The sequence below is a fragment of the Panthera uncia genome (genome assembly GCF_023721935.1).
Source record: "Panthera uncia isolate 11264 chromosome A1 unlocalized genomic scaffold, Puncia_PCG_1.0 HiC_scaffold_17, whole genome shotgun sequence".
NCBI lineage: Eukaryota > Metazoa > Chordata > Mammalia > Carnivora > Felidae > Panthera > Panthera uncia.
Window position 1 is genome coordinate 106,732,107 of NW_026057577.1, and position 23,026 is coordinate 106,755,132.

Here is a 23,026-nt window from a genome sequence, read left to right on the forward strand (position 1 = left end):
TGATACATCCTCCTTGGTACCATATGCAAAAGGTATTATTTTCACTTTGGTGGCTTTTGAAAAGACAAAATGACAGCTAACAATGCAGTAAACCCATATGCCAAGCACTGTGGACATGCCCACAGTCTTAACCAATAAATAACATTGCCTGCTGAAAGTCATCTAGAAAGCATATGGCAAAATCTTGACTCTCCACAATAATACCTTCCTCTGGGTCTTTTTGTTGTTGGCTGTTGGTAGAAATGTCATCTTTCCCTTGTCTCTTAGAGAGCAATCCTGAATCTCCAGTGACCATTACAGAGCCCTACCGGACCCTGTCAGGGCACACAGCCAAGATTACCAGTGTGGCATGGAGCCCACATCATGATGGAAGGCTGGTATCCGCTTCCTACGATGGTACAGCTCAGGTACTATTGTGTCCTTGATTCTGTGGGTTCCTCACCACATACTCTAATTTGAACTCTTTCCTCTTTTCCCCCAGTTGTGTACATTCTTTTCCTCACCATTATCTTCTACAGAAAGGGATATTCTGAGCTCTAGAAAACATCCCACATATTCAGGCCTTTGGCAGGCTAAGATTGTTTTTTTGGGGGGGTTGGGGTTTTTTTTTTACTTAGATGAAAGGGAAAGTATTGATAGGGAACTAGCTAAATTCTAGTATCTTTTAAGATTTCATTCTTACTGTCATAAGATGGGCTAAATTGATGTGAGAAGTACCTGTTCCTGTCTTAAACACAAATGGCTATAAATCATGAACAATTTTTTTAATAATAAATTGTAAGTCAGAAATCTTCAGGTTGGAAGAAATAAAAGTGAGATGCCAAGCCTGAGCTATGAGATAGGACTTTCAGATATCAGAACCAGAATAGACATTAGTAACTAGAGAGCTAATAACCTCTGTGATGGATGTCAGTCTCTGTTGAGTTGTAATTGAGTTATCTGCACAAACCAAGAAGCCATGAAGGGCTGCCCTCTGTGAAATGGAGACTGGAGTAATTCAAGAAACAGTAAGGAAATTGATCATTTGCCAAGAAATGGGGCAGAAGAATCACCTGTAAAAAATTAGAACTGTAAGCATGGACTACACATGCAGCTGTGAGTTCTGAATTAGAATTCTCATGACACAGGAAATACCATTTCTGAAATTTGAACACCTAAGAGGAAATAATAAGTCATAAGAGGAAACAAGAGTACACAGATTTGTTTAAATCTTTTTAAATTTATACCTGCTCCCCAAAGCAATAGAATAACCAAAAATTATCTATGCTGTCATGTGGCTTTTGGTTTTAGGTGTGGGATACTCTCAGAGAAGAGCCTCTATGCAACTTCCGAGGACATCGAGGTCGACTGCTTTGTGTGGCATGGTCCCCACTGGATCCAGACTGCATCTACTCAGGGGCAGATGACTTCTGTGTGTACAAATGGCTCACTCCCATGCAAGAACATTCTCGGCCTCCTCAAGGTCAGTCAGAACTGGGAGCCCATAAATGCTTGCCTACTTCCCTTTCTCCCTACCTCAGTAACTAAGTTGATCAGGCTCAAGCAAAGAGGACATTCATGTAGGGCTCTGTAATGGTCACTAGAGATACAGGATTGCTCTCTAAGGTGGCAGCAACAGCATAGCACGGGTTGCTTTCCTAATCAAGGAAGGCAGCCATGAGGGGCTTAGGACAACATCCAAATTAGTGTCGAGTAGACCTATGCCCACATCTTGGTTTCTAGATAGCATTCTCTGTTAAGAGAGACTAACCAGGGCTTCTTGGAGAAATGGCTAATTCCAGGTTGAGGCAGGAAAAATACAAGATGGGCCTGGCACATCATCCAATGCCACAAAGGAAGGAAATGTCCAAAGAACTGAGATCTGTCAAGAGGACAAAGAAGCCAGCTTGCAGGGGCTCCCACTAACCAAATCTGAGACAGTCTGAACTTGAAAAAATAATGAACAGAAGAACTCCCTGGCTAGCAAAGATTAACTGATACCAGTTATATATTAAACAACTAACAATGTGCCTAAATAAATGAAATGATCTATCCACATGATGATTTGTAAAAAAAAAAAAAAAAATGCTCTTGGTAGCTTTATCTGTAATGAACACAAACTGGAAACAACCCACATGTCAATTGGCACAGTAAATACACTGGTATATCCCTACGGTGGAATTCTACTCAGCAATGAAAAGAAAGTAACTGCTGATAAACATAGCAAAATGTGTGAATCCAAAAAAAATGTTACACTGAACAAAAGATGCCAGGCACAAAAGAATGCATGCTGTGTAATTCTAATGTGCAGTCAGAAACACAAGTATCTACAATATGAAATTCTAAAAAGGCAAAACTATAGTGACAGCAGATGAGTAACTGCCTGGGACTCAGGAAGGGGGTGCATCTTACTGCAAAGAGGCATGAGGAAATGAGATAATGGAAATATTTTATTCGCAGTGGTGAGTTACAGGACTATACATCTGTCAAAACTCATCGAAGTATTAAAAAGTGGGTATATTGTGTTAAACTATACCTCAATAAAGACGACTTAAAAAGCAAGGGATAAATGCTTTAAAACTTAAAAAATAAATAAATAGTAATGGATTAAAACTAGGGGGCACCTGCCTGTCTCAGTCGGTTAAGTATCTGACTCTTGATTTAGGCTCAGGTCACGATCTCACAGTTGATGAGTTTGAGCGCCGCATCGGGCTCTGCGCTGATCGCAGAGCCTGCTTGGGAATCTCTCCCTCTCTCTCTGCCCCTCCCCTGCTCATTGTTGCTCTCTAAAAATAAACAAATGAACTTAAAAATTAAAAAAAAAATAGGAATCCATGAGTCCGTATTGGGGGGGTGAGGAATGAAGGTCTAAATAAACAGGGGGAAACAAAAGCTCTTTACAGAATGCCAACTAATGAATGTAGAATGAATGATGGAATTAGAAAATTACCATTCAGCCATCATAGTAACAGTTTTTTGTCAAGAAACATCGGTGGATAGTAAAACTAGTGGACGCAAACTTATTAATTACAAAGGGAAAATAAGTTTTCAGGGAGAAACCTGCCCCCTTAATCTAGTGATGGAAGTAAACAAATAATGAGACAAGTAGAAACTATGTGCTACCCACTGTGTTACACTGACAGCATCACTCCTATGTATTCCAACCCCAAATGTAAAACCTAAATTTAATCATAGCAGACATCAGGTGGTAGGGGAAATCAACAAAATAACAGCCCTGTAATCTTAAAAGTTTCAAGTCATGCAAATTAACAGGAAAACGAGCCTCCTCCAGACTGAAGGAAACTAGAGAGATGTAACAAGCAAGTTCATCATGTAATCCTGGATTGATTCCTTTTGCCATAAAAGACATTCTTGGTACAACTGGCAGAACTTGAATACAGTCTGTGGAGTAGACAGTAGTAATGCATCGATGTTAATTTCCTGATTTTCTTGGTTGTGTTGTGGTAATGTAGGAGAATGTCCCTGTGTGTAGGATACACACTATAAGTATTCAAGGATAATTGGGCATCATATTCATGGTTTAATGAAATCCTAAAAGGGTTTGGTATGGTTAACTTTTTGATACTCTAACTCTAAAAATTCATGGGGAAGGAAGAGAAGTGGTGAGAATACTATCAAAAAAAAAGAGTGAGGACGTTTTGGAGATTGTCTCCTAGAGTGCTTTTAACCAAGAATCTATACTTTATCTTTTGTCTTAATCGCGATACCTCTAGGTAAGAAAAGTATTGAATTAGAGAAAAAAAGGCTCTCTCAACCTAAGCCAAAGCCCAAAAAGAAGAAAAAGCCCACCTCGAGAGCTCCTGTAAAGCAGGATGTGTATGACGGGAATGAAGACGAGAGCATCAGGGAGAGCTCGGGACCTGTTGAGAACGGTCTGTCGGACCAGGAGGGTGAGGAGGAAGCCCGGGAGCCAGAGCTACCCAGTAGCATCATCTCAGTGGGTATGTGGCCAAATCCTGTGTTTTGTGGACTCTCTAGGACTTGATAGTCATGACCAGGAAACTAAGCCAGGTCCTTACTCAGTTTGAAATTTCTCTGTCTCTGACCTATGTATTGTCCCATCTCTGTAACTTAAGCTGTATCTTTGGTGCCGTTAGAAACTCCATTCATTTCTTAAAAGGTTATCTTAAGCCTCTAAACCCCTTTGAAGTGGTAAAGTGGATCTGGTGGAAGACTGGGATCGAAATAGTGAAGGTCTTTAGAAAAAACTTCTTAGCACCTTGGGCAGGATAAGACTGTGGGGCAAAGTGAAACCAGGGCAGTTTAGTCATAGAAACTGACATGGGAAAAGTTTTCACAGTATCACATCTAGCCACAGTTATTGAAAGAAACCACTGCCCCTTACCAGCATCTGACCTAGAAGCTACTGCCACCCTGGGAAAAGGTTAGGAAAATAAAAAGCTAAAGGCTTAATGGATTTATTTTTTTAGGCTCATCAAAACACCTTTATATCACAAAATGGTTGTACAAAATGTTCTTTACCCCTGTAGACCAGCCGCTGGGTTTTTCATTTTTTTTTTTCCCCCAGCTGGGCTTTTTTTTAAAGTTCATGGTTGTGTGTGCTCAGGACTGTGACTCCGTATCACATACCCTTAATAATTTCTATTAGTAAAGTTGTTCCTTGTTTGTGTAATTAAATATATACACTTAATACTTTGTTACCTAAATATGTAACAAGTCTTTTGTCATCTGAGCAAGGTTTCATAACTCCTGGGCCTATGGTATAAAGTTGTGGCAGCTAGAAACTTACAATTTCTCCTGAGATCAATCAGTCAAAGTTCTAAGACTTAGACATTTTGTGAGGTGGGAAAAGGGAGACTACCCATGTTTCCTTTTGAAAGTATTTTATCTCATGTTATGGAATACATAAATAATATTAAGCCTGGTTTAGTTCTTCATCATTAAAAAGAACTAGACTCTATATTGTTCTCCTCCAAACTTTTTTTCTTTATCTCCTATGATACAGCTTCTAGAGAACCAGTTACCTGCACTCCGGTTTCCATAGGTTTTGAAAAGTCAAAAATCACTGTTAATAACAAAGTCACAATACTGAAAAAGGAGCCACCTAAAGAGAAGTCAGGTTGGTGTCTAATGGTTAAAATATTTTGTTAAAGCATCCTCAGATATTACATGCAACTGAAAACAGTCAAAAATGTTTGGTTTTTATTGTTGTTGGTTTGTTATTAGGATTTTTGTTTGTTTCTTGGGTTTTAAATATTTGTGTTTTGATTATTTCAATTTTGGGTCATGCTTTTAAACATTTTTAACACTTAAACAATTTTAAACATTTTTTTAACGTTTTCATGAGGAAGTGTCATTTTGCAACTGTTGATAATGCTTCACAGGTGTTCACAGGGACGTGTTGTGTGTGTTGTACACACTGCCCCCAGCTAACTTAACCTGAAAGCTTCTTCATAAGTAGCAAATTTTCTGATGACCGGCATTATCCATCCAGTAGGTTACAATCGCACAATGGCCATCCCGTTTGTGATTCTGATCAGCTCTTCTTAGACCATCTATATTTTTATTACATTTCAGAATCCATAACCAAGAAGCGAAAAGCTCGTTCCATGCTTCCACTGACTACCAGCCTGGACCACAGGTCCAAAGAGGAGCTTCATCAGGACTGTTTGGTATTAGCAACGGCAAAACACTCCAAAGGTACAAAAATACACTCCCTTGGCCCATCCGTAGTCTTCTGGGAACTAGCACATAAGAGGCGCTTGCTGGTATATTTGTTGAATGAGCACACAAATGTCTAGAATTGTTTATATTTCTAAATTCTTTTCCAACCTTCCATCCCCCCCACGGCCCCACCGCCAGGCTCCCCAGTGCCTTTGAGATGTAGTGCTCTGGTTTATTGTTCTAAATCCAGTTGTCACCAACCATCTATGTGCTGGAATTGGTATGATGGCTTAAATACCTCAGCATGAATCAACTCCTTCAACTATTTTTCCCCCAGGAAAACAGTATCTTCAATTAGAAAAAAAAGTATTTCCTTATTGGAAATATACCCATAATATGGCAGTTCCTTTTTTTGGATTTGGTGGAAGTTTTTGTTATAGAAGGTTTTTTTTATTTTACTTTTGCAGAGCTCTCATTTAAGGCCCATTATTTTGATATTTGAACAGCTGTATTTTTTTGAATTTTACATGTTTAAAATAGATACACATGATAAAATGAAATTCAGAGATTCAAAAAGAATGTAAATCCCCATCCCACCCCGATACCCAGTCCTCACATTTCCCCTCAAGACCACACTGTTAACAGTTTTTGTCTCTCTCCAGAAATATTTTATGCTCTTCTTACATACATAAGCCTCTTTGGGGACTTTATCTTGACTTCCTGTAACTTACACACTTTACCATATAGCTTTATATTATTAACTTTACTGGAAAGTTACTCAGTTGACTTTTTAAAAACCAGAATGATTATTGAATCCCTTTGTGGTGGGTCCTAGTAAATGTTAAGGACATTTCTTGTTGGGATTTGGGGTTGGCCTTTTTTTTTTTTTTTTTTTTTGAGGCAGAGGAGGGGCAGAGAAATAGGGAGAGAGAATCCCAAATAGGTTCCACACTCAGTATGGAGCCCAGCGAGGGGCTCAATCTCACAACCTTGAGACCGCTACCTGAGCAGAAATTAAGAGTCAGACACTCAAATCGAGCCACCCAGGTGCCCCTGGGGCTGGCTTTTTACATCCTCTTTCACCCCTCCCCCATCTTTATTTGAGCACACTGCAGACTAAATTGTCTCACTGGATTTTGCCAAGGCTGAGCTTTAACACAGTGTTTTCATGTTTTCCTACCCTTGTAACCAGGAGGGGTCTCTGTTGGGGTAAACAAGGCCACAGGACTTCTCTTCACTGTCTGAAATGGGTCGTCTGGACACACATTTGGAAGTAATTGAGCAGAAAACAGTAACCTCATTTTCTTGTCTTTTTGAATTCGCAGAGCTAAATGAGGACGTGTCTGCTGATCTTGAGGAAAGATTTCACCTGGGACTTTTCACAGACAGGACCGCCCTGTACAGAATGATTGAGGTTGAAGGTGAGGCAAGTCCAGTCAACATAACCCAGTCTATCTCCATGCTTCCCTAATACTTTGTACACACCTATTTTATGGCTGCCATCCTGTGGCATCATACTGGTTGGTTTTACATTTCAACTAACTAGGTTTTGAGCTCCCCAATCTGCATATTCCCATATACCCCTTGCATGTCTCATAGGACCCTAAACATACAGTGTTCACTCTGAGTGTAAGTGAAAATGAGTGGGTGGACAAGGGACTGAGTGGGCTTTAAACCACATTATGAACACTCTGAGAGATGACTCACCCATCAGCCAGCAACAACATATTATAGGAATTTGTTCCCCTCTTTTCGTCCTGACTTTCCTTCTCTTAAAGTCTGTGCAGACAGGTTTCTGAAACATCTTCCCAACATTATGTCTCCTCCAAACAGGAAAGGGTCACTTGGAAAATGGCCACCCTGAATTATTTCACCAGCTCATGCTTTGGAAAGGAGATCTAAAAGGTGTTCTTCAGACGGCAGCGGAAAGGGGGGAGCTGACAGACAGTCTTGTGGCTATGGCACCAGTTGGTATGTTCTTCTCGACAAAAGGGCTATCACCTTGAAGATAAGTCCACTAAAGATGGACACTCTCTTGCAGGACAATTTGGCCATGTCTAAAAACTTTAACTCCGCAATTCTAGGTGTTGGAAATTAACTGTACTCACACGTGCAAAATGACAAGTATACAGGCACTGTCATTACAGCAGTGTTTGTCATAGCAAAAGACCACAGGAACCTCTCTGTCCATCAGTAAGAGACTAGCTAAATCTCATACCTCTACAGTAGAATCTCTTGGGAAAAATTAGGCAGCTCTTTGCATTCTAGTATGGAATGAAGCTCCAAAAGCGTATTAGGGAGAAGACTCAAGATGTTGATACATGACAATATTTACTACTCTGTCATTTATATTTGTCTTCACATAGTATTTCAAAAAGGTTTCAAAAGAAACTAGAAATAATGGTTGTCTCTAGGCAAAGGAATTTGGATGAGTTTGGGTGGGAGGACACCAGAATAACAAGGTAAATTATGCCATGCCCAGTTTTTTAACTTTATTCAAGTATACTTTAAAAAAAAAAAAAAGAAGTACACAGGTTATGATGGCACAAACTGAATACACCCTTGTAACCAGCACCATATCAAGAAGTATAACACTGCCAGAAAGCACCTAGGAAGCTTCACTCATGCTCCTGTTCATTCAGTCTCCACACACCCCAACAAGGCTAATCACTGCCCTGACTTCCATATTCTCTTGTACCTTTTGAATTTTGCATTATTTTTTATGTGTTAGCTAATCAAAGAGAAAAAATTTATGTTTCAAAACATGGGTATAGGGCGAGTAAATGAAGCAGATAATCTGTAATGATAACTGAATTCAGAGTATCTAAATGCTCTACTTAGTGCAGTGACTAAAACCAAGGTGTTTTCATTCCAAATGTAGATTCTTTTTTTCCTTACCCCTGCTGCTGCTTATTCAACTGTCATTTTTCTTTTTTTTTTTTTTTTTTTTTAGCTGGCTACCATGTGTGGCTGTGGGCCGTGGAAGCTTTTGCCAAACAGCTGTGTTTTCAAGATCAGTACGTTAAGGCTGCCTCTCACCTCCTTTCTATCCACAAAGTATATGAAGCTGTAGAGCTGCTCAAGTCAAACCACTTCTACAGGTTTGTAGGACCCTACAGTTGAACCACCAGTTGGGCACAGTGTGGAATTAATCTGCTGGACGATGCCACTTACTGATAACCAGCATACATCTTGGTTGTAATTAAACATTGCAAACGTACAGAAATACATGCACACTAGCCTAACAAACACCAGTGTACCCACTACCCATACTTAACAAGCGTTAACTTCGATCAGTATTTGCCACTGATCTTTTTCAGAATTTCTTTATCCCTAAAGTTGCAAACATAGAGAAACCGTGTAATACAAAAGAGATGGGATCTTGTCAGCCACCCCAAAATCTCCCCATGTCCCCGACTGTTGTTATTTTTAAGTATAACACTCCAGATTTGACTGAATTGCCTTTCTCCAGTTCTGTCCTCATCCTTTCTCTAAGAAGCAACCATTCTGCTGAGATTGGTTTGAATCCTTCCTCTCCAAGTTACTACACTTTCACTATAATACATTTGTAAGTAATGACAAACAAAAGGAGTAAAATATTTCTTATAAACAGCATACAGGTTTTTTTTTATCCATTCTGTTGGTTTCTGTCTTTTAATTGGAATGGTTAGGCCATTTACATTAAATATAAATATTGGTGCAATTAAAATTTACCATCTTGCTATTTTGCTTTCTTTTGGATTACTTGAATATTTTCTTATCTCCAATCCTGGCTTATTAGCTATACTCTATTTTATGGTTGCTTTAGGGTTGATGATGATTAGCATGTTTTTTTAATTTTTAAGTTTATTTATTTATATTGAGAGAGAGGGAGAGGGAATCCCAAGCAGGCTCCACACCATCAGCACAGAGCCCAACGTGGGGCTCAAACCCACAAACCATGAGATCGTGACCTGATCTGAAACCAAGAGTCAGGCATTTAACCGACTGAGCCACCCAGGCACCCCATGATTAGCGTTTTTAATTTTCACAGTTTACTTTCAACTAATATTGTCCTACATCTTATATAAAACTTATTTCTTTCCTTCCCTCCTGTCCTTTCTGCTACTTACTTGTCATATATTTGACATGTTATAGCCCCACATTACAGTGTTAGAATTTTTGCTATAACCTGTCATCTTTTTAAATAACTTTTTTAACTTTAAAACTTTTTTTATACCTGCCCACATACTTATTTCTAGCATTTTTCATTCTCTTACGTAGGTCCAACGTTCCAACTGCTATCAATTCCTTCTTCACCTGAACAAGAATTTCATTTTTTTTGTAGTGTGATTCTTCTGGTGACCAATTCCATCAGCTTTTGTTTGTCTATAAAAGTCTTTAATTTTGCGTTCATTTTAAAGGATCTTTCTCTGGGGGTAGAATTCTAGATTGGCAGTTTTTGTCTTTCAGGGCTTCAGAGATGACTGTTTACTCTTACATTGTTCTTGACTTGACTGCATCTATTCCCATCTTTGTTATATAGGAACTGTCATTTTTTTCTCACTGTTTTTAGGACTTTCTCCATCACTGATTTTCAGCCGTTTGATGTGATGGCTTTGGTGAGACTTTGTCTTTTTCCTGTTTTGGTTTGTCTTCCTCTGAAGGGTGTTGAACTCTGTTTTAGTGAGCACTAAAGTTGCTAATAGAACAGCTTGATCTTTTCATGGCTTGTTTTTAAGGTTTCTTAGAACAGGTTTGGAGAAATCTTTTTTTTTTTTTTTTTTTAAGTTTATTTATTTTGAGAGAGAGAGTGCGCAGGAGAGGCAAAGAGAGAGAGAATCCCAAGCAGGCTCCTCACTGTCAGCGTAGAACGCAACATGGGGCTTGAACTCACGAACCGTGAAATCATGACCTGAGCCAAAATCAAGAGTCGGACACCTAACCAACCGAGCCACCCAGAGAAATCTATATTCTAGAATTAGTTTGTCCTTCTACCTTCTGGTGTCTTTACTGAATGCCTGTGTGTTCAACAGATCAGAACTCAAATGTCTGGCTGGTTAAAACACCGAAGTCCCCTATGCCCTGAGTGAACTCTGGGAATTATTCAGCTTATAATTCCCTGATTGTTCTTTATCCAGCCTTAAGGAATGTCCTACACATGCATGGCTTTGTGTTTAGCCAAAGACTCATGAGATCCCCAGAGTTCTGTAGGGCTTCCCCTGGATAGCTTCTTCCTTCCTATTATCCTGCCCCTCATATTCCAATTATTTTATCTCTCCTCCACTCAGTAAGACTGCTGGGGCTCTGCTGGGTTCTCTATAGGAAAATGGCTATTAGGAGGTTCCCTTCTCTCGGGGATAACAATCCTGAGCTGCCTGGATCCAATGTCTGAAAACAGTTGTTTCATACATATTTTGTCTAGTTTAGTGGCAGGAGGGTAAGTCTGGTAAGTTGATGTCTCAAAATACTTCTTAAACATTGCTCTGCATAGATCACCTTAATCTAAAATACTTTTATTCTAGCTACAACTTTATGTTGGCTACAACTCAGAAGTTGTAGGTCAGTTGAAAATATTAGCTCACTGAATTATACAGATACTCCAAATGTTAACACATTTCATTATAAAATATCCAGAAACATTCACATTCTTAAATATCACCATCAGTCTCTTCAGAAAAGTCTTTAGCATTTGGGAAGCTATCTAGCCCACAGTGGCAGGCATAGATTTTCTAAAATTCTTGTTTTTACTTGAAAGCTCAAAATTTACCATTGGCAAAAATACTGTTGGTTGTCAAGTGACAGACTTGGGGATCCCCAGGAATCCACAGACCACACGTTAAGAACTGCTGACCCAGGTGAAGAATTGAGCTCAGCATGTGGTTTTAACTTCCCACGTGGGGTGCCTGGGTGGCTCAGTCGATTGAGCATCCGACTTCGGCTGGTCAGGTCATGATCTCACGGTTTGTGGTTTCAAGCCCCGAGTTGGGCTCTGTGCTGAGCTCGGAGCCTGGAGCCTGCTTCAGCTTCTGTGTCTCCCTCTCTCTCTGCCCCTCCCCTGCTCACGCTGTCTCTCTCTGACTCTCAAAAATAAATAAATGTAAAAAAAAAATTTAACTTCCCACATAGTGCAGGAAAATGGTTTTGTACAGGAAGTTATCCTATCTTCCAGCCTTTTCAAATTGGCTTTTTATCTGTTCTGGCCTCTAGGGAAGCTATTGCAGTTGCCAAGGCCCGACTGCGCCCAGAAGACCCGATCCTGAAGGACCTGTACCTCACCTGGGGAGCCATCCTGGAAAAAGACGGCCATTATGCCGTGGCCGCCAAATGGTAAGCTGGAGGGAACAGGCATGTACCCAAACATCGAAGAGCTGTGATGCAGAAGAGCAGGACGAGAGTAGTAAGTTTAGAGGGGGAGGTAAAGTGACTAGAAAACAAAAAGCCATATGTGTATTAAACCTAGCTTCATAAGATTCATCGTCCTTGGATGAATCCTTTATATAAATCACCTCCCTTATATAAATCACCATAACTACTGAAGAAACCTCAGTAGCAGACTCAGAAATTCCACCTTTCTCTAGTAATGTCTTTACTATCAAATAAGGAAACTGGGAGAGAATAAAAACTCTATTTGGGTTCAGTTCAGCAAATGTATGTCCTTACCCTGTAGGATGCTGCCACTCATTCTCTACGTTGAGATGGAAGAGGGTATAGGAGATCTGTTCATGACACTTTTGGGTTTTTGTTTGTATTACAGCTATTTAGGGGCTGCTTCTGCTTATGATGCAGCCAAAGTTTTATCCAAGAAGGGAGACGCAGCATCACTTAAAACAGCTGCAGAACTGGCTTCAGTTGTAGGAGAGAATGAGTTGTCCTCTACCCTGGCTCTCAGATGTGCCCAAGAGCTGCTTTTGGCCAGGAACTGGGTGGGAGCCCAGGAAGCGCTGAAGCTACATGAAAGTCTAAAGGTCAGTCTGTTCTTGTATCTCCAGGTATTTAAGAGGGAAAGGCCACAAGTCCTTTTCTAGTCAAATTCCAAATGAATAACCCAGTTGCACAGCTGTACCAGTTTGGCAGGTACCCTTGGAAGGCCAGCCCTGGCCATACTATCCCATGGAAGTACCATGGCTTGTCCACTGCCATATTCAGAGTAAGAGATAATGTAGTCATTCATATTATTCTCCTTCCTTATCAATTTGTGTACAACATACATGAGTCGATTTTAGTCAGCATAGCCCTGAGCTAGCAGTCTGGTGTTTCTTTATTGGTGTTATCAGGTCTTCTTTGAAGAGGGAGAGGAAGGGGAGGATTTCCAACAGAAATCAAGGTGCTCCGCCATAGCATCACTCTTTAACTATAAGCCATAACGAAGTGTGGCGAAATCAACATTTTGTTAAATGTCTGTTTATCCCTTTCTGGTTAACTATGAGTAACTCACCACTGTTTTATTTGATGCATCAAACTGAGATTACTTTAAAAGCATCAGCACTCTCATTTTCTAAAACACATAAACATTTTAGACAGCTTTACTGCTCAGATACTAACATGAACTTTGTAAGCTCCCCTCTCCCTAATAGAGTAACTGGACCTAAAGACAGTTCCTACCTAAATATTGAAACCCAAGAAAAATAGTAGCTTTCTAGGAAAGCTACTTCCTAGCAAAAGTAATATGCCCTCAAAGACAGTGTCACTTGGTGTATTACTTATAAAATGACCAAATCTAAAGAGATTTTAATTTATCCATAGCAAAAAAAAAAATTCCAGAATGGTTAGTTAAGTATTTCTTTTTTCTTTTAAAAAGCATCCTTATGAAAGCAAGAAAACCTTTACGTTTATGCAGAATGCTGTTCTGGTCATTGTCAGGCTATTTGGGCTAATATTTTGCCAAGCCGAACTGAGAAAATACTGTTACAAGAGTATACGTGAACCTCATGGCAACTGAAGGTCTTAGCAAAAAGAAAGATACTTGCTGACTCCTCTGAAGCCTGCTGGGACATGGCGCCCGACACCTGCCGCAGCTGTCATATCTGCACAGCTTATCTGCTCTAGCACCTTCTGCCCATTGCACTTTGCTTCTGTATCCCTTAATGTAAAGTTTGGACAGGGGGAAAGAACTGGATGAGCCCAGGCTGTCTTTTCTCAAACTGGGTCATAAGTCTTAGGTGACTGTCCTGTATGTGGTCTACATTGCAGTGGACAGGGCTGTAGTTGGGATTCTGTGTCGTAAAACTATTTGCTTGGGCTCCAGGCTACCTCCAGGATTCCTGCAAAGGCATCTGGAAAAATGTCTATTAGATCACCTCTACTCCCCGCCCCCTCACTCAATGACTCACACTGGCCAGAGGCAGCCCCCTAAAGGGTCTGGTTGCTGCAGATGTGATGCAGAACACAGAGAAACTGAGAAGAGCTCTTGAGATAATCAGGCACTTCCATTGCCTAACAGTTCCTGTCCTTGTTGTTGGGTTTCAGGGGCAGAGACTGGTGTTTTGCCTTCTTGAGCTCCTGTCCAAGCGCCTGGAGGAAAGGCAGCTTTCGGAGGGCAAAAGTTCTTCCTACAATGTGTGGGCTGCAGGCACTGAAGGGCCCTTCGTGGAGAGGGTGACTGCAGTATGGAAGAGCACCTTCAGCCTGGAGACCCCAGAGCAGTACCAGGCAGCATTACAGCAGCTGCAAACTATCAAGTACCCATCTGCTACAAATAACACTCCCTCCAAACAGGTACCCTGTCTGCACTCTGCAGTAAGCCTTCCTTAATCCACGTCTAGTATAATAAGGAAACCAAGTGAATGCCAGTTTGCATTTCAGAAAAGACTAAGGCAGGCACAGGCAACCTGGAAAGATCCCTTCAAGACTAATTAAGGCCCTTTAGCTTTGAAGTTAGTCTTAGATCAGTATTCTCTTTAAAAAAAAAAAAAAAAAAGCCTAAACCTATACAAAAGCACAGAGAAAAATATAGTACTCATCAACCAGGAATTACCAGAGTTCACGTGATTTGTCATTTTGCTTCATAGAGTTTTTTTGGTTTTGTTTTGCATATATTCTTCTAGTTTTTAGTAAAAGAAATACAGTAAGTTTGAAGTCCCTGGTGTCCCGGACCTTCCTTTGGTCCCATTCTCCTTTCCTAGCTTACCAAAGTCAGCCCCTAGGTCACTCATAGTATTATTTTTTGCCTTACTTCAGTGACCAGTTTGTAAAATCTATCTGTATTGATGCAGAGATAAAGTTGATTCATTATAGCAGCTATACCCATCCTATAAATGTATGTCAATTTATCTGCTTTTTCTTTTGAAAATGGGGGAAGGCTCATTTATTTTTGAGGAATGAGACTTCCTCAAATGATAATATAGCACCTTGAGAAACAGTTTGGCAGTTTCCCATTAAGTTAAATATAGACGTGCCCAGTGACCCAGCAATCCCACTGCCCAGATATTTCACTAAAAGAAATACAGCCTTGTACACAGCTGTTCGCTGCAGCTTAGCGGACAGCAGCCAAAAGCTAGAACAACCCAGACATCCATCAGCTGCTGAATGGATGTGCAAACTAGCCTATCCAGACAGTGGAATACTATACGTGCAGCAATACAAAGGAACAAGCTAGTGATGTACAAATCATACTGGTAAATCTGGAAAGCATTATGGTAAGTGAAAGAACCAAGACACAAAAGACTACACGCTGTGGTTCCATTTATCTGAATTCTAGAAAAGACAAAATTTATAGTGACAAAAACCAGGTGAGGGGTTGCAGGGGGTGGGGAGAGAGGAATGCCTGCAAAGGGGCACATGGGAATATTCTGCAGTGACGAAAATGTTCTGTCTTGATCGTGGTGGTGATTGTAGCATGTGTATCTATAGAGATACATGTATTTATCAAAATTCATCAAATGGCTCACTTAAAACTGATAAATTTTCTTAATTGTACAATTTTCTTAATTGTACTCCAGGTGGGTTGGTTTGTTTAATTACAGCTTTTAGTTCTGAAACTCACTTTTTGTTTTAATTAAATGTAAATGTCACAGCATTTTTTTTTAGCATGAACAGACTTTAACACCAGACAAGGTATGTTGCTGTGCAACTAGATATGGAAGTTTCTCAGATAGGGAAGCAAAAATGGGTGATGGAGACAGGAGGACCTTTCTTAAACTTGCACTGTGTCCTTCCTTCCAAGTGCAGTCAATAGGAATATTTCTGTATCATCCCAGTGCTTGCTCTGCAAGAATGTTTAACTGAAACTCTGGCTCTTCCCTCCAGCTTCTGCTTCATATTTGCCATGATCTGACATTGGCAGTGCTAAGCCAGCATGTGGCCTCCTGGGACGCGGCTGTGGAAGCCCTGCTTCGGGCTGTGGTCCGGAGCTACGACTCCGGAAACTTCACCATCATGCAGGAAGTGCACTCAGCCTTTCTTCCTGAGGGTAAATGACCCCAACCTTTGCCGGAGCATGCCTACTAATGGATGATGTAAACACCACCGATGGTGTAGCACCAGGAGTACAAACATTATTGAAAGAGACTGGCCAGTTGTGTCATTTAGCACCAAGTTTGAATTCTCTTACCCAAGCTCCTAAGAGGGGGCCAGAACGGCTAAGCTGTTTTCCTTTACCTGGCCTTACCTACCTTACCTACCTTGCTGCCTTCTACAAATTTTTCTCCATGGTTTAAGAGAAATATCAATGTGCTCAGAAGTTAGTTAAGAATGGAGAAGCACATGGGGCACCTGGTTGGCTCAGTTGGAAGAGCATGCAGCTCTTGATCTCAGGGTCGTGAGTTCAAGCCCCACATTGGGTGTAGAGATTACATTAAATAAATAAATAGACGTAAAAAAAAAAAAAAAAGAATGGAGAAGCACAACAGAAGGGACATTCTTTGAACTGCATAATTAGTCACTAAACTAAATCACTGATTTTTCAGAGACATAGTGAGATCAAACCCCAGAGCTTTCATAGGAAGATGGAATACTTTTTCTGTAATGCTTTGATTGACTCGCAGACTACAGCAACAAGAACGCTGTCCTAGGTCAGGAGATGTTTAGCTCTGATTGGCTTTAGGTGAAAAGCATGTAACCCCATGGATCACTGCTGTCCTTGTTCTTGAGCTCTGCCCCTTGGGTGATAGGAAATGTAACGGGAAGAGGAATGTGTATCTAGCAGAAACAGAAATGCACAACCCTAAATCCTTCTCTTCTTCTAGGCTGTGACCACCTAAGAGACAAACTGGGTGAACATCAGTCCCCTACCACACCAGCTTTCAAAAGTTTAGAGGCCTTTTTTATTTATGGACGTCTGTATGAATTCTGGTGGTCTCTCTCCAAGCCTTGCCCTAAAGCCAGTGTCTGGGCAAGAGCTGCTCACGGAAGGACAACTTCTGTGGAGCAAAGCCAGCAGATAGACAGTGCCAGCCCTGAAGAAACAGACCCTAATATTTCTCAGCCAAAGCCAAGCGGGCCTCCAGAATTAGACTTGAGCCTCACAGAAGAAAGCGAGCAAATGCTGATCACTTGTAAAGAGCTCTTTTCAGAAAAACACGCCAGTCTCCAAAACTCACAGAGAACCGTTGTTGAAGTACAAGAGACCTTGGCAGAAATGATCCGCCAACACCAGAAGAGTCAAGTCTGTAAATCCACAACGAATGGTCCTGATAAGAATGAATCTGAGCAGGTAGCAGAACAGCCCCTCTCTAGTCCTCAGAACCAGTGGTAAGTATAAGGTGGAATTGGAAATACCATGCTGGCTTCTCAGATAAAAATCAGTATGTGATGAGCTTGATCAGGTCACTTGCTGGCACCATCATGTAGAATGCACAGGCTTTGGAGTCTGACATGGGGTTCTAATCCGGCTCTGCTGACTGAGCTCAGGCAAGATTCTTAATGTTTCTGAGCATTTGTTCCCATATATACAACTGGGAGTACCTACTCCTACCTTGCTTGTTTGGGGAATTAAATGAAATCACAAATAGTATTAATAATAGGATAGGGACACCTGGTGCTCAGTAGGTTCAGCGTCCAACTCTGGATTTCAGCTCAGGTCACGATCCCATTGTGGGATTGAGTCCCGGCGTTGGGCTCTGTACTGAGCATGGGACCTGCTTGGAATTCTCTCTCTGCCCTTCTCTTGCTTGCTCTCTCTCTCTCTCTCTCTCTCTCTCTCTCTCAAATAAAAATAACTTAAAAAAAAAAAAAAACCTCAGTAAAAAATAACAATAGGACAATAAAATCTTATCTCTAGGCGATAGATTCCCCTCCCCCCAAAAAATTAACCAAGTAAAATGGAAGTGCATTATTGTATCATTAATGAAAACCACGGTTTTTCGATTATTCTATGCTATCCCAGAAAATACACAAAAAGAGTAGTGTACAAAACTGCACACTGAATTGAGAAAATCCCAAATGATCAGAATGTAACATCCTAATCACTTCCACTGAACATAGGGGCCAGGTGGATGACAGGAGCCGATCCGCAATCACTGTAGAGCTCATTTGCATATATTACAGGGTCTTCTGCTATGGGCATTTGCAGTGATTAACAATTATTGATTGGTCATTATGCTGAGGGCCTTTTACCTAGATTATTTCTCCCCAGCAAAGGGCGTAAATAAAACGTTGTAACTAGTACCATCAATAAACTGATAGCTATTATTACTAACTGAAAAAAAAAAAAAACAAAACTAAAATGTTTTGAAGCCCTTATATATTTATTGCTGTAAAAATAGTCCCACTGAAATCTTGAGTTAGAGTTTTGAGTCACTTCTCCAGTAAGCTATCACACTCTAGGCAGTTACTAGGTTTTAGTAACAAGAAAAACACTAAAAATCTTTCTAACTCAGCAGCTCTTAACCTTTGGATCACAGGACTCCTTTGAGAAGATTCAGACACTCTTTCCAGAAGAATGTGCATCCATATACCAACAGTTAGGAGCCTGAGCTGTGTCTAACCATTCCCCAGAGAAATCCAGGCTTTGTGCACTTAGCTGCAGATCAAATCCCCTGAAGGGCCTAACTTTTCATTAGAGCTATGTATCTAAGAACTGGGGATTTGGCAAATGGTGAGGAATGATATTTCACTTTGAAAACCTCATATCACATCACATTAAATTCCCTCCTCTTGACCTTTGTATTAAAGATGAAAGAGATAACAAAAGAATTTTATTTATAGGGTAATAGTTAAAAGTTTTGTGGGGCAAGGCATATGACTTGTAATTTTTTTTTATCGTTACTAGTAAAGAAGAAAAAAATCAGCCACTTTCTCTGCCTGAATTAACCAAAAGTCTTACGGAGGCAAATGAGAGAATAGCTAAATTTCCTGAGAGTGTTAAGGTAAGATATCAGTTCATTTAATAAAACATTATTGTTTATATTATCAACTGACTGGACCAAATTCTTTAAGGTCATCTAATTTTGTGTTCCATTTATAAAATTGCTACACATTTGTATATGCTTAAAAATTTAGGATCCCGTTGTCTTGGGTTAACTAAAATGTTTTGTGAGAATAGGATTATTGGCAACACAAGCAATTTTATACCTCGGTCTTCAGAGAAATGGAACACATTTTGCATCTGGGAAGTAAAATAAAATTAAAATTGGTACCATGTATTTGATAGCTTACAGATGGGTAGGTGTATTTGAATGTGGCCCTGGTATTAGAGGAGAGTCATGTTTTGAATGAATTGAGTAGGGCTCTAGAAGATGATTCTGTCATTTGAGAAGGATACCCCAGTCTGAGCCCTCCCAGTTTTGAGTATCATCTACCCTTAGAGTTACTGAGGAAGAGCCTTCCTCAGTTCAGCCGTGCCTGAGTAGTGTCACTAGATGAGACTTTGAGTTGCTGGTGCCTTCTGTACAGGTATATGTGAGTCCTCCAAATGCTTCCTTGTTCATCCTTGTGTCCCCTTTCAGATCTGGCCCTTCCCAGATGTGCTGGAGTGCTGTCTCATTCTGCTTCACATCGGGGCCCAGTGTCCTGGCAGCGTAACCCAGGACATGCAGCAGCAGGCCCAAGAGCTCCTTCAGAAATATGGCAACACTAAAGTTTACAGAAGATACTGCCAGACCTTCTGCACGTGAATTTTCAAGGACCTTTAAGGAAACTGTGCCATATTCCAACGTACAACACCCTTCACCACCGTGACACCGCGCCATTCTCTTTGATCCCTAGATGTTTTTGCAGTGATCCAAATAATACAAATGAGGGTCAAGTTTGAATTGACTCTACCCCTAGACATAGTGGAATCAGACTTTGGACTCAATTGTGGTTTCCTACTGGAGGAAAAGATCATGAAAAGCCAGAAGTAGGTATTCAGAACTAACACCTGCAGTATGATTCATTGTTGGTCATCTCTAAAGCCTTATGCAGGTTTCACCCAAAGAGGAGAAACTTTTTAATCACCCAAAGTGTTACGTTCTTAAACACAAACTACCTTTATAAATACTTTGCCTGGTGGTAAATGTGCCATTCTTGTTGGAGATAGAATTGATATCTTTTATGACTTGGCTTGTTTTTTGTTGTTTGGTTTTTTGTTTTTGTTAACTTGGGTTCTTCCCTTCTATTCTTTCAAAGACTGAACTTTGAATGTGAAATAGGTCTTTACCCATCATGTTGATTCTATCCTCCATCTGAACTTTAGATCAAAAATTTGGTTGTTTCATGTAATTGCTTACTTGAACACATCATTTACTAAAGCTTTAGAAGAACAAATAACTAAAACTCAGATGTGTCTTATCCCTTCAGTTTTATAAGAAATTATTAATGGTGATCACAGTAGCTCAGGAAGAAATTGCTATTTCAGTGGTTCTTAATCTTTTTTCGATCATAGACCCTTTGAGAATTAGAACCACAGATGCTCTTTGAAGAAAAATGCATAATTTTGTGTATGTAGCTTTTGGATTATTGGACTCCAGCATAATGGGATCCTATATACTATTTAATTATAAATCCTTGTTCTCCCCCCCCCCCCCCCATTATTGAGCATTCTCTTGAGGTCTGTTCTTCTCTTTGGTTAAATAGTTGAACAATGTCAGGAACAGATATTTCTGTAATAGCCCAGTTGCTGGGATATAAACATCAGTCTGGGGTAGGGTTGGGAGGGAGCATTCTTTCCCAATAATGTAACTATTTTCTTTGGGGATTCATTATGAAAGCTTTTCTGCTTGAATGTCCAGTTTATTTTTTAGTTTCCTATGGCTGGCATTGTTGTGGACAGCAAGAATAAAATTCATTCACAGGAACTCTAGGAAGAAAAGTTTAAGACACACATCTGACTGACCAGGGGTTTTGTTTGTTTGAATTCGACCTAGCTTTAGAATTTAAAAATGCTAAACCCAAAAGCAAATTCCATAGAATTTAGATGCTCATAGTTCTTTATACAGTTACTTGAACTTTGAGAAGAAGATGCACTGTTACTGGGGATGAAGAATCTTCTTGGCATGGTATCAGTGACTGAATTATAAATCAGATCTTGACAATTCCCTGATAAAAAATTATTGCAGTAGTTTCCCATTGTTACCGGAAAAAAAAAATCATCTTGCAGGGCTTAAAAGGCCCTGCCTGATCCCAGCCTTTACCTCTTGGACTCCTGTTCTTACACTCACATCCTTGCTTCTGGATTCCACACGCACTGGTCTCTTAGGCTGCTGGAATCCACCAAGTTCTCATATTGTCTCAGTAGCTTTTTCATGTTGTTCCTCTGCCTGGTCCATTCTTAGCCATCTCTTAGATCTCAGCTTAAATGTCCTTTCTCTAATGACTGTCCCTGAACCTCAATCTAAAAGACATCAGCGTGCTGTACTTTACAGCTCATACTGTATTTTTGTGAATTATGTACTCTGGCAATGCAGATTGTAAGCTCCAATGAGATTGGTAGAGATTATGTCTTCCATGTGCTATTTTCCCAGCACCTATTTACAGTGTCTGTTATCTAGTAGGTGCACAATAGAAACTTGCAGACTGAATAAATTGAGAAATTAGAATACTCATTAATAGCCTGGACTTAAAATCTGACTCTAAACTGAGCTCATGCATATCAGGACAAGCTAACAATTAAGCTCGTCGTTGGTAGTCAACCTTATTGCATTAGCAGAACCACGAATTTAAGAACATTTGGCAGTTTATACAGAGGGGCTTGAATTCACCCGTAATTAGCATTCTCTTGGTTACTCTACAGGACCATCCCTTTCTGAGGATAACCACTCACAAAGCCCTAAATGCACTCACATATCTGTATACAAGGTGAAGTTTTTGCCAATTCTACTAGACTTGTGCCCTTTAAGAACACCTTAATAAATTCTCATCCCTCCCATGCGGTGACCAGACTCCCCACTCGACACGGAGTTCCTCAACCCTTCATCTCAATACTTCTCCTGACATGTACATCTGTCCTGAAGTGTGGCAAAGATAAAATTCCCTATTTGAATCTAAATTTAGGACACCTACGCAGGGCTCAGTCACCAGCATGCCAAAGAACTTGAAAGAGAACCACTGACCCTGACCTGTGCTGCCTTTACCACAAATCACAGTGATAAATACCTCTCTTCCTATATGTGAACATCCCAGGCAAAAACCTAGATTGGCTCCTATACCAGACTTCTTACAACCCCTTGTTTTGTGCCAATAGGAAGGGTTGTAAATAGTGTGGAGCCAACTCTACAATACCAGAAGCTCGCTTTGTCTATAGTCTGCTAATTAACAAGCTAATCCACCAAATGGAGTAAAGTGGTCCCAGGAACTAGAATTAAAACTAGTTTTCCCACTAAGGCTGGACGATCAGTGGGGGGTTGTGAAGTGAAGAGACAATTCCATTTACACAGTTGGTCATTAAAAACCTCCTACAAAATGAGACATTTTATATGCACACCAACTTGTGGAAAACTGAGACAAGAGTTTGGGGACAGTCAAGATGCTTCCAGGCACTGACTGCAAATGACCATCTCCTACAGCCAGTAATTAATAGCTATAAAAGACCAAACCTTCATGCCAGTGGTTAAAAAGAAATCTTTATTTTACAAAATTAAAAACATAAATAATATTTACAAGCATCTTAAATACCAGCTTATAATACTTGACATTTTGAATCATCTGAAATTGAGTTTTTCATAAGCTTTTAAAATGCAAGACTATTCATCCACTTCAGTGAGTTACCAGTTTTCATTTCCACCATTTCAAAGGGGTTTTTGGTTTTTCTAAATTGGCCATACTGTAGTCATTCAAAAAACAATGCATTTTTTAAATGACCAGTTTAAAAAAAAAAAAAAATCATAGTCCTGAGCTTCCTACACCCGTTGTGGGATATTATTCCAAGAAAACTCTAACCAAATTCCTTACTGCCCTGTTTACATGTACCACTATAACTTTTTAAACACACTGCTGGAACTCACATAATCCATCTCCCTAACTTCTCAGGTTTGCTGAAAGGAAAGGCAGGGAGAACAAAGAGACA

General features: G+C 40.2%; 2 protein-coding genes across 3 annotated transcripts in view; one reads left to right on the forward strand and one right to left on the reverse strand.

Annotated features, from left to right (window-relative positions):
• Positions 1-22,260, forward strand: part of GEMIN5 (gem nuclear organelle associated protein 5) — a 41,994-nt gene extending 19,734 nt beyond the window's left edge. For both annotated transcript variants that reach the window (XM_049647930.1, XM_049647929.1), the window contains 15 exons: positions 268-407; positions 1,291-1,462; positions 3,714-3,941; positions 4,967-5,080; positions 5,539-5,661; positions 6,951-7,046; positions 7,459-7,596; positions 8,579-8,726; positions 11,815-11,934; positions 12,362-12,572; positions 14,074-14,322; positions 15,853-16,015; positions 16,791-17,295; positions 18,815-18,911; positions 19,491-22,260. In XM_049647930.1, coding sequence (XP_049503887.1) covers positions 268-407; positions 1,291-1,462; positions 3,714-3,941; positions 4,967-5,080; positions 5,539-5,661; positions 6,951-7,046; positions 7,459-7,596; positions 8,579-8,726; positions 11,815-11,934; positions 12,362-12,572; positions 14,074-14,322; positions 15,853-16,015; positions 16,791-17,295; positions 18,815-18,911; positions 19,491-19,658 — 2,672 coding nt within the window. In that variant the 3' untranslated portion in view covers positions 19,659-22,260. The remainder of the gene's footprint in view (positions 1-267; positions 408-1,290; positions 1,463-3,713; positions 3,942-4,966; positions 5,081-5,538; positions 5,662-6,950; positions 7,047-7,458; positions 7,597-8,578; positions 8,727-11,814; positions 11,935-12,361; positions 12,573-14,073; positions 14,323-15,852; positions 16,016-16,790; positions 17,296-18,814; positions 18,912-19,490) is intronic.
• CNOT8 (CCR4-NOT transcription complex subunit 8) overlaps positions 1-23,026 on the reverse strand; it is a 41,882-nt gene that overhangs the window by 2,553 nt on the left and 16,303 nt on the right. The window lies entirely within an intron of this gene.